This window comes from Tasmannia lanceolata, unplaced genomic scaffold, assembly GCF_043159265.1.
Source record: "Tasmannia lanceolata isolate RefF3 unplaced genomic scaffold, GAP_Taslan_0.1 ptg000019l, whole genome shotgun sequence".
In the NCBI taxonomy this organism is placed as follows: Eukaryota; Viridiplantae; Streptophyta; class Magnoliopsida; order Canellales; family Winteraceae; genus Tasmannia; species Tasmannia lanceolata.
Window position 1 is genome coordinate 2,232,935 of NW_027518696.1, and position 11,235 is coordinate 2,244,169.

Here is an 11,235-nt window from a genome sequence, read left to right on the forward strand (position 1 = left end):
TTTAATTCCTAGGAATAACTGCCTCCTAGGTCTTTCACACAACCTCGAATTATTGACAGAAAATTTTAGGTATAACAATCCGTCCTCTTTCATATATGTTCTTTACTAATGCACAAGTCATGGGCCATGACCTGGTGACTGGTTGGGAACACAAATGGTGGTGAAGAGAAACACGACCTGTTGCTCTTCTGTCTCCATGCACGAATAATGTTCCATCTCTGAAAGTATACCATATTCATCAATCATGAAATTATAAAATAACCAGCCACTGTCAACTATACTCGCATGACTACAAGCTGATAAAGAATGCGATAAAGGTTTATCAGGCTTAATTATTTCTTTCTCCATGTGACTAAAGATGGAAAAAGCCTGAATTGGATGTCCATGCATCCCAACTGCAGCAATGGTTGTGTTGTATGTCACAATATCCTCATCAACCCTCTGTTCAAAAAGCTACATTTCATGTGCTAGGTACCCTCATTTTCAGTACATTCCGAAGGGTAAGTTCTCAACAGAAACTACAGAGCCAAGACCATTTCTGAATGTGTAACTGTGGATTTCCTTCCCTGTCTTAGGCTCAAGCGAATACACAGTGTAAGGATACGTTGTAGAATCTGGTCGAAATTTTGATTTGTGGTATCTCTGCAATATCTTGAAGGCTGAATCAATATCTCCAATCAGAGCATACCCTACTATCACTGACTTCCACATTATGACGTCGCTATCAATAGTTATCTCCAAGACGAATTCTGCTTCTCTCGGGGACCACATTTTGGCATGTACATCTACTAATGCACTTGCAGCGTCCATCGCAAAGTTGACAGGGATTTGCTAGCGTCCATCGCAAAAGGCATTTCGCGAATGGCCTGTTGCATGTGAGAGCTGCCACACCGGATCACTTTTCAGCAGATTTTGTCTTCATTCACGAGGTGGCTACTCTCACATGCAACTTTGATGGATATAATGAACCGAAAGATTCCATTCCTCAAAGATATTCGCTATAGAGTTTACAATGGAGATAGAATTCAATTCTTGAGAGACCTTTGGTTTAAAGAGGTGGCGGGAAAGGATGTGTTCTCTTATATATAATATATTTGTGGTGGTAACCAACAAAGAGGCAAGTATCCAGGACTCTTTTGATTTGATAGACAATAAGATATCCTGGAAGGTTCTATTCCAACAGAATCTTTTTGACAGGGAAATCGAAAGGATCGCTTTGTTCATGAATATCATGGAATCTACTTTTACTAAAGAAGAGGGGAAGTATTAGAGGGTCTGGATCTGGAATTCAAATGGGATACTCACTATCCAATCTTTCTATCATCTAAGTTATTCCTTCTTCGCTAGCCAACAAAATCTGGGGGATCCCTGCCTTGCCTAGATTTTGTGCCTTCGGATGGATGATGATTCTTTATAAGATTTTGATAGTGGATCATCCCTGGAACCAAAACATCATTAAGTATCGATCATTGTTCTCTATGCCTAGAGGCAGGAGAAACAATGGACCACATCTTTATCCATTTCAGGGTCGCCAAAGAGAATTGGAACCGGCTACTAAATCAATTTGGTATCCCTTGGGTCTTCCCTCCCATATCGATGAGATTTTTGAAGGCTGAAACTTCTCCCTTTGGGCTTTGAATGGCAAATCCGTGAGAGGTTGGCTTTCTTGGCTACGCTCTAGATGGTTTACAAAGAAAGAGACAGTCATATTTTCAAAGACAAACCCAGAAAGATCCAGTCCATCTATCAGCTAGCAATTTTGACGACTATCCAATGGGACTCCAATCATGCTTTGAGGTTTTTCTGGGGCGAGGTTTGTAATAGTCAAGAGAATTCTTCCACCCCTACTCATTGGTTTCCTCCTAAAATTGGTAAGCTGAAGCTTATTTTCGATGGCTGTAGCTTAAGAAACCCGAGCCCAGCTAGAGTAGGGAGGATTCTTAGAGATAATTTAGAGGCTAGAAAATGGGCATTCTCTGGTCCTATTGAAATTAAGGAATCCAATAAGACTGAAATAAATGCTGAGGTCCGAACTTTCATTGTACTCAGTTCTGTGAACGACCAGCAATCAAGCTACTCCAAGTTACTACATCCTTAACTTCCATACCACGAAACAGACGCAGGCTTCATGGGTATTTCCACATTTACAGTACTTATCAATCAAAACATTTTTAACATACAGATCACTCTCAACTCCACTCCTTACAGAAAAACCCTGCAAGCTCCCAGTTGCAGAGCTCCCAATCCCTGGTACAGACCTCCCAATCCAGCACAAGATGGAAGAACGGTTGCTACAATTACTGAATCAGGACTGAAGTCATCTAATCTTATCCTTGTAAACAGACTCATAGCTTCATACCAGTCTCCATCTTGCATAGTGTCGCGCACCATATTCTGCTTACTAGAAGTGGTGTTTAGATAGGCGACAGTGTATTCTGCTTACTTGGATACTGGTTATTGTTGATATTTGTTTTGAAGGCAAGCTTGTAAATTTGTGGGACATCTTGTCCCTTCCTTTGTATATGGGTGCTGTTTTTTATCAATAAAAGTAACCTTTCAGAAAAAAAATAAAAATAGTGCGGCATACGATTGCACCCCATGACACCAAATACTTGCCGTGCTTCGTTCAAGCTGCTACATCTGGTAATCATGGCGCATTCCACAAAAAAATATTGGATTTTATTTTGTGGTGGGTTTCATTGGATTAGATAAACTCCTGGATCTGTTTGCCTTGTTGAAGTGTACATAATCCAGAACAAGCCTTTAGAACCGGCGGGTAAAGCAAAATTATCAGGTATTAGATCTTCTTTCAGCATTTCAAGTTATAGAACTTAATTTTTTTTTTTAGAATTGACCCACATTGATCAAACCTTCAAGAATTGAATTCCAAGCAAACCAATCCTTTTGGGCAGTTTGTTGTACACATACAGAGCTTCTTGGAGACTGTCAAAGCTAACATTAATGTACAAAAGCAGTGATCCCAACTCCAAAATACTTTTTGCTTGGAGAAAACCACTAACCAGCAAAAGTCCATACATTTTTTCTAACTTCATGTGGACTACTGGAAGATCTGTGGAGAAGGAAAAAGTGGTTCTGAAAGTGGAATCCAGTGAAGATTTGCAGGGATTTTGGTTGGTGGTTGGTTTGAATTGGAGAGCCCACATGGGAATCTTTGTGTGTGGTGTAATAATAGATGGTCTGGTTTCTTCTTTTTTTTCCTACATTCGGAAAGTGGGTTTGTTAGGATTGTCAAAGTGGGTTTGAATTTTTTTCGTTGGCTGGGTTTGGTATGTTTTGTTCTTTCAGAAAGTCTAGCTAAGGAAAGCACGTTCTGATGTTTGGTTTCATGGCAAGAGCTTGAAGCATAACAAAAGCTTTTGAAAGGTCAATTTTACTGTTTAGAAAAGGGAAATGTTATCAGCACTACTGAATTTTGATGATCACACTCCTCACTTTATTAAAAGTGAGGTATGGCCCGCACCATAGGATGATCCAAACCGTCCATTAGATGGGCCTCAGCCCAATTAGGTTGTGCCCCAAAAAATATTTCCATAGGTTGATCCTAACCCTCTATAGATCGGAGGGTTAGGATCAACCTATGGAAATATTTTTTGGGGCACAATCTATTTAGGCTGTGGCGCATCTAATGGACGGTTTGAATCATCTTATGGTGCGAGCTATACCGTACTTTTAATAAAGTGAGGAGTGCGATCATCAAAATACAGTAGTGTAAAAACACTGCCTTATTCAATCATCGACTTGCCCGAGTTGACTCTTTTTCACTGAGTTCTTAGTCCGCTCTTTAATTTTCTCCACCTAAATCAACTAGAACTCTCTTACACTAGTTGCAACATCTCGGTCCCTTGTGGGAAATTACAGCACACTTCCTTTTCTGCAGCATGTGGATCCCTGGTCTAAATATCAAAAGGAGTGCTTATCATGGCATTGAAAAGCATATCAAATTAAAAGACCATAGGTTCTTAGAAGGGCCTACTATTAGTGCATGTGTGTGAGATCTTTCAGAGGGATACAACTGCATGTGTGGGACGTCTTGCCCCCCTATTTGCCTTAATGAGGTTACTGTTTTAATAAAATTTGTTACAGTTCTTAAAAAAATAAAGACCTACAAATGTGATGACAAAATTACATATAAGCAAATGGTCTACATTAGGTCAGATATTCCCATGATTGGATTGTTAGGATCGTCTGATCAACTTGATTTTTGAGTATTTGGAGATCTAGGATGGGCCCACAAGTAGATAGTCCAAATCCTACGGCCCATAGTTGGCGTGCCTCATTGGATTGCAATGACGTATCTTGAAATTTAATTATCTAGTAACAAGCATTTAGACGATCTGAACCATCCGATCAATAGGTTTTTGTTGCCCATTGAATAAGGACAACTGACCTTTTGGGTTTTTAACTGTCAAATTGAAACTTTAGGGTCATCGGGTCCATCGATTTTTGGGCAACCAAGCTGTTGATCATCACCTTGATTAAAATGCATCTTTTTCGAATATTTAGAATATGCTTTTCTTAACCAAAGGGTTAATCAACGGTTAGGATCATCCGGCCATGGTGGATTGAAGGCCCCTAAATTAAGTGTCAACACTGGTCTTTTCAAAGCTACCTAAAATTTGATCAGTGGTTGTGATTAATATAGATAGCTATAAGAATAGCTAACCAATGATTCTTACCAAGTACAGCAACATCAACCATCTTTTGGAAGATCTTGAATCTCATGAGAGCCTTACAATCCCATTGTGACGCATAAGAGAGTGACATGTGGTGTGTAGAGCACTCACCCTAGATAAAAATAGTAAATACTGAACTAAGCATCATCTCCTCACACACATAGTGGTAGACAAGATGAATAGAGCAACTAATGACAGGGCAAAAAGATAGTTTCAGCAAATAGTCTTTCAATTTGGAGACCGAGAGCACCGCACCTGCAATGAGAATGTGACATGTGTACACAAAAAAGCCTGCTTTTGTTGATTTTCCTAAATTTAAGGGCTGGCACAAGTGACTTGTGATATTGTGGCGAGAACCCATTTGTTAGGTCCCCTTTTCTGTGGTACTCTCGGTTTCCCTAGCATTACTCGCAACTAACTTGCTTTGAGATGCTAAAGTAACCATCACAATGTTCGTATGTTAAGATGGAGGAACTAAATCCCATCTGTCATTCAGATGGAGAGTAGAAATTTCTTCTTTCATTGCAGGTATCCAGCCAAAGGTTTCATTGCAGATTTTACTGCTTTGGGAATAAATTTTTTTTTTTTTTTTTTTTATGAAAAAGAACCTCTTCTATGTCATTGTTCTCCAGACTGATGTGCTTCAACAAACTGTTGGGCACATCCTTGACAATATGTCATTTCACAGGGAAACAGCCATTCCATTTGTCCTGTTACCAGTGCTCAAAATTCTTGTTAAAATCAACAGGACCCACAATCTCTCCCAGACCAACAAATTGCCCACTGGTGTTGACAGAAAAAAACAAAAACCCACTCTTTTGGTTTTTTAGGAGGTCACCAGAGAATCTTATTGATAAAACCAAAGATAATTACTAAGACAAGTGACAAGGTGTCCCCTACTATATAACATATGAACAAGCATCCAAGCGCAGAAGTGACGCAGCCCTATTAGAGTCTTAAGAACCACAACTCTTGCCTCGCTTTGGCCTCTGCCTCATATCACAAATCCGTGCGGGACCCGAGCAAGATTGGATAATATTCCCCTTAAACACCACCTATTCCGGTCTTTCTGGGTTTTCCTTTCGAGCTCCCATCAAAGTTGAACTTTATCATACCCAATGGCGGTAGAGACCATGTAGGCGCAACCATGATCTTCATCGTCTTCTCGAAGACATTCATCTTCCAATTACGAAAGATATCCCCCATACTGTAGAATGTGAGCAAATTTTGATGTCTTATCCATTGTATAAGGTCCACTTTGATTTCTATTATAGTCCTTTCTAATATAATCCTTCCCGTGAGCTTTTCTGTCTTCAAATAAGTGCTTATTTCATTCCTTCCAAACATGCCAGATGATTACAATAGGTAGAAGCCTCCATAAGGCACGACCCACCTCCCCGAATGGGCCACAACTCCAGTTTAATAGCGTGCGCTTGATCCAAAGATCGAATGCATACCAAAGCTCTTAAGAAAAGCGTGCCAAACTGAAGATGCAAAAGGACACTGCAGAAAAAAACGGTCTAGGGATTCTTCCTCTCCCTGTCTTAATGTCACTGTTCTTTACCAAAAACACTTCTTGAAAGTAACAAGGATATTCTCATCTTGATCGCTTGACGGAAAAGAGATTATTTTTTATGCCAAGAATTACTAGCACATTGTTTTACTGTTATATTTTGCCAAGGAAACCACACAATATGGCTGTTCAAGAGGGACATTGCTACAAGGGCCTGATGTATGTCCCCATGTTATTAAGTTGGGAATTGCTAGTGTCCATCGCAAAAGGCATTTCGCAGCTGGTATGTCGCATGCCTTCTGCGATGGACCCTAGCAAATCCCTATTAAGTTTGATTGAATTCCTGCTAATAAAGAACGACAGTGTGGTTGACCTTGTCGCATATTTGACAGGTGGCCTCTTTTTATTTTTCTGATCAGGGCTTCCGGTCGTTTGGGCTTCGCTGTTATTCAATCCAAGTTGGCTGTTGTAGGTTCTATTTGTATCTTGGTTCCTTTAGCAGCTTGCATGAGTCAATCCACGCCTTTTGGAAGAAGAAGAAGGATCCCTGATCGTTGCCTTGGTATGGCTTTGTTGCCATGTGAACGTTTGAAAACAGGAATGAGAAATGCATGGAAGAACTCAACAACTCAAGGAGAGTTGTGTGTGTCAAGCATGCATAAATTTATCATTGAAAATACAACTGTAATGGGGTTTGATTTCTTATCAGTTAGTGAAACCACCCCTAAAGATAGAAAGACTTGACGATAGAGAAAAAGATTTCATGATAGATAGATAGCTACAAGATTAACTTATCAAGGATTTTTACAGGATATAAATGAGCAGTTAATAAGTAAAGCAATCTTTTGGCAGTCCACAAGTATATCAACAACAATTTGGAGAATCTTGAACCTCAAGGAGTCTTATAAGTGACATGTGGTGGGTAGAGGAGTCACATTTTTATTGAGGGTTAGGATCATCCCATTACACACACCGGTAGCAGTGGAGTACACTAGCATTTGCTGATCAACACTGCTACAACAATGGCAACCAGCTAGTTAGCATTATTGATAAATATCTTCTTATTAAAATTATTGTTCACTTACAAAATACAATAAATCGCATGAAAAAATATCAGACAGATGAATTTATGATGAATGAGAAAATATCTCATAAAAATTGCTCTCTTGAACACAATTATAGTTCTACGTGGATGCGATTAAAAAAAAATTCATAGTAAATTTTTTTTTATTCTACATCCAAATAGATCTAATCATATATTTCTCCATAAACAACCATTGCTTCAAGCTCTGTAAGAGACTTATCTCTATATACAGATACCTGTCCTGTTAATTTTCTGTTCATTTGAAGTTATAATAGCTACAGATTATCAGATTTCTCAGTTAACCATGCAGTGGAGTTCGAAGGAACTAAGCAGCCTCGAGCTTGAGATTTGATAAGGTCTGGCATAAGGACTCTGCTGATTCCTGAACCTTCGCTTTGGTTGCTGCGCTTTCCAAAATGGTCCCGGTGATTTGAACTTGTGGCTTTTCATTTTCAAGTTCCATTTCCAGCTTCTTAAATTCCTCTTCAACATCATCTTCGATATCTGTAGAATGAAGTGGCATCGATTCTGCAAGAAGCACAGCCATCAGAAAAAATAGACCAAGACAAATCAAAATACCAATTAAAAGAACAATTTACACGAAGGTATTATCGATTTACAATAAAAGACATCTCAACTCCTGTCTTGGCCAACACTTTAAGTTGTACATATATGAGTGTTGCTGATGAATTCAACGCTGATAAGGGGTCATGTTAAGTATTCTGAGCACGAGTAATGCACCTTGCAAGACCCATGTTGGGGCATTCTTGTCCAACCTTATTTCTGAACAGAAAATCTTTTGCCAATAATTTCAAGGAAAGAGACACGACTCATTTTCGGTCCTCTTGAGATTTGATTAAGTTATGGAGTTCAGAGGAATAAGAGAAATAGAAGCTTAGTCGAGAGACAGAGTAACCAATTACCTAACGTTTCTTCCACTTGTCTCTGTGATGCAACACTCTCATCAAGCTCTTGGAGATGAAAATGAACTTCTTCTATACTAATACCATTTTCCTTGATTGCTCGGGCTCCAATTTGGATGGCTTCAGAGACCTGGTATGGCATAAACCATAGCAAATGCAAGCAGAAAACCAGCATAAATGGACACATCCTAACATCTTTGCAACTTGTATAGGGTTCTATATGGTAGGGTCAAAACTTACACAGCCACATCAAAGGAATCTGAAACAAACTAAAATGAAGTGTTATTTTACCTTCTTTGTCGATTCAGCATTTGCAATGACACCGATGACTTCCTCCACCCGGTTCAAAAGTGCCGTGCATTTCTCTCTACTATTAGAAGTCAACTTTAATTGTCGAATGTGTCTGTGAGCAGCTTGTTTGTTTCCAGACTTCAAGGAATCTAGTGCTGACTTTCTTGACCTGCGGAAAGAGTCAATATATTTTATCCATGTCAAGCTCCGACAGGAAACTAGAAACAAAAGGTACAACCACAGTGTAAACAAAGGATTACTTCTCATAACGCCGATCAATCACATCAAGTTGTTGCTGAAGTTTTTCAGTAGTCCAAATCAAGTGCAAAGCATCATAATCAAGACTTGAGATACTGGGAACAGCTGCCGGCACAAGAGACACTTTCACACCCTGCAAACAACTAGGTACATATCTCAAAAGTAACTATGATAATATACACGAACAGTTAGTAACTCAGCTAATTACTTGTCTGGAAAAAGAGACCTGTTCTGATTAAGATACAAATCATTCAAAGATGAGTAGATCCATACGTCATACCTCAATGAAATCCTTTTTGTTGATTGAGAGATATCGCGCTTTTACACATCCAGACAAGTAGCTAAGGATGGCAGACGCTTCATCAGAACCCTTACAGATGCTCTGGAACTTTTCCATGGTAACGACACAACTGGAAGTCCAATGGCTTTCAGACAAAAGTTTGACAACTTCATCAGCTCTTTCCTACAAATAAAATGTGAATTTAATAGAATTTTTGGAGATATGATTGAGTTGAAATTTTAAAATTTCCAAAGAATGATAGAGAACAAAAATAAGCTCTGAAAGTGAAGATAAATAATGGAAGCGTATATTACATGCCTGCAGTAGTGCCTTTAGGATGAGGCGATCTTCAAAAATTCCGTTGGTGGTAGATGGATTGGATATGCCTATCACATGGCTTACTCTTATAAACATCTGGTAGAGACGCCCGCTCCTTGGATCCATGAGATCCCCACTTCGCACAATGTCACCGGCTTTGTACATTTCAAGCTGACACAAGTAGATGAGAAATAAAAATAACAATTAACTTGGATTAGTAAGGGGCATTAATGTCATGCACGGATCTAGGACGTTGATGTGGACACTAGCAACAACATAATTTAAATGAGCCATCTAGGTCCAAACATGGGTCACCTGACATATTTCCAGTGCAGATACTCCAAGAATATTCAACACTGATAACTGAAACTGAATTTTTCATACAAGGATACTCTAAACTAAGAAATGGATTAATCAAATTAACTGACACTGAATCCAACATGTACAAGAAGCTCACCAAAACATTGTCAATACACAATGGTGTCAAGCCTCCTCGAATGAACCAATTATTTTTTACCTACATAACACATGAGCTAATGAATTTTCATTTACAGACATAATACATAAGAACTAAATGCAAAAAATTTATGGAATAGATTGAAACTGTGATCGTTCCCATCCCTAGAGCATACATGGCATTCCAATACCCAAATATATTTCAAATTCAAAGACAAACTAGAAAATGCATGAAGAACAAACTATGAACGATGTAGGTTTTAAGCCATTTTTGCTTCTTCGCACAACAAGTCCTCCCATCCTAAAACCAAAACCAAATTCAAAATGCGAAGAAATTCTTGGATATAACTTATATCTCATTTTCTCCAACTAATACTATCCATGGCTTCTTAAAGTCCATTACAGACCCACTACTCAATGGAAAGAGTTTCAGAGAAAAAAGAAATATGATCACATTTCGTGATCAATCTTAAGCTAAAAGGAATTAATGAGAACGATCCCACAACACTAACACGCACTTCTCCAAAATCCAACCCTAGACACTAGAGAGCACCACCACTAGAGGGCAAAGGCTAAGCTTCATTTAATTCACTAACTTCGAAAGCCAAAAAAAAAAAAAAACACCAGATGGGTATCACAGTGCTAAGAATTTCCGAATAAGAAACTATAGTTTTTTAGGTTAAATTTTATCTAACAGCAAAACCCTAGCAAGAAAAAAGACGCAAACTCATTTCAACGTATTATATTTCCCCACCCCAAAACATATAAAATAGAACAAGGAAATGGGGAAAAAAATTACAGACCTCGGGAGCCAGGATAAAGAAAACACCGAGATGGCGAGCTAACTTGAGAATCAAATCCCTCCAGAAGAGGAATTTGGGTTCCCAATCCCATCTCTGTCCGCTAAATGCCTTAAATCGGGCTACGGATATCACTTCATCGTCCCAATCGGGTACTTCTCGCCTTATAAAATCAACCACAGAAGAATTCATTCCAACTATAGAGATAGCCTTTATAAAAGCTCGCTGAAATCGGGAGATAAGAAGAGAATTCGAATTCAAATTTCACCGAAAGGATCTAACGGTCGTAAAATGGGCATTTGCAGAGGGTGTGAAGGGCACAGACAAAACCCTAGAAATATGAACATCTACGAGGGCATTTCCGTAGTTTTGGACTATTTGTAGTTTGAGCAAACGTTGGCAAGAAGCCAAAAACGGTACTACGACTACGAGGATGAGATTGCACTAATATATGAGTTTGATTCAGATGCGAGTGATGGGGCCCACCAAAATCGAACTACTATGAGGAAAGTGATATTTTTCGCCCCCTTTTCTGTACTTAGGACAGCTGCCTCTCATGTATTTATGAATTATGACTACACTTTTACACTAGATAGTGCTGTCCCAAGTAAAAACAAT

General features: G+C 38.9%; 2 protein-coding genes across 3 annotated transcripts; both read right to left on the minus strand.

The window, feature by feature from the left end:
- Window positions 1-117: 117 nt before the first annotated feature.
- On the minus strand, window positions 118-810 carry LOC143853196 (putative pentatricopeptide repeat-containing protein At3g23330). Its single transcript, XM_077362938.1, has 2 exons — window positions 523-810; window positions 118-441 (listed from the first exon to the last, which is right to left on the minus strand). Exons 1-2 carry the CDS (start codon window positions 808-810, stop codon window positions 118-120), a joined length of 612 nt encoding a protein of 203 aa, XP_077219053.1.
- A 6,163-nt stretch (window positions 811-6,973) lies between these two features.
- LOC143852780 (SNF7 family protein) lies at window positions 6,974-11,024 on the minus strand. Of its 2 annotated transcripts, XM_077362380.1 has the most exons (9): window positions 10,621-11,024; window positions 9,819-9,878; window positions 9,362-9,532; window positions 9,044-9,226; window positions 8,766-8,896; window positions 8,506-8,674; window positions 8,215-8,344; window positions 7,595-7,819; window positions 6,974-7,218 (listed from the first exon to the last, which is right to left on the minus strand). In XM_077362380.1, the coding sequence occupies exons 1-8, from the start codon at window positions 10,807-10,809 to the stop codon at window positions 7,617-7,619; spliced, it is 1,236 nt and encodes a 411-aa protein (XP_077218495.1). In that variant the 5' UTR covers window positions 10,810-11,024; the 3' UTR covers window positions 6,974-7,218; window positions 7,595-7,616. The 2 variants fall into 2 exon arrangements, with proteins under 2 accessions (XP_077218495.1, XP_077218494.1); XM_077362379.1 differs by lacking the exon at window positions 6,974-7,218 and having other exon boundaries at window positions 7,251-7,819.
- Between the last annotated feature and the right edge of the window lie 211 nt (window positions 11,025-11,235).

What these genes read in the sequence shown, in the direction of transcription:
- LOC143853196 (XM_077362938.1), bottom strand. Translation starts at nt 810, where the DNA reads ATGGACGCTGCAAGTGCATTAGTAGATGTACATGCCAAAATGTGGTCC. An exon ending in TCAGAAATGGTCTTGGCTCT is followed by an intron (nt 442 to 522) that starts GTAGTTTCTGTT and finishes CTTTTTGAACAG; the next exon opens with AGGGTTGATGAGGATATTGT.
- LOC143852780 (XM_077362380.1), bottom strand. Translation starts at nt 10,809, where the DNA reads ATGAATTCTTCTGTGGTTGATTTTATAAGGCGAGAAGTACCCGATTGG. An exon ending in ATTGATCGGCGTTATGAGAA is followed by an intron (nt 8,675 to 8,765) that starts GTAATCCTTTGT and finishes CTCTTTCCGCAG; the next exon opens with GTCAAGAAAGTCAGCACTAG. An exon ending in ATGCTGAATCGACAAAGAAG is followed by an intron (nt 8,345 to 8,505) that starts GTAAAATAACAC and finishes ATGCCATACCAG; the next exon opens with GTCTCTGAAGCCATCCAAAT.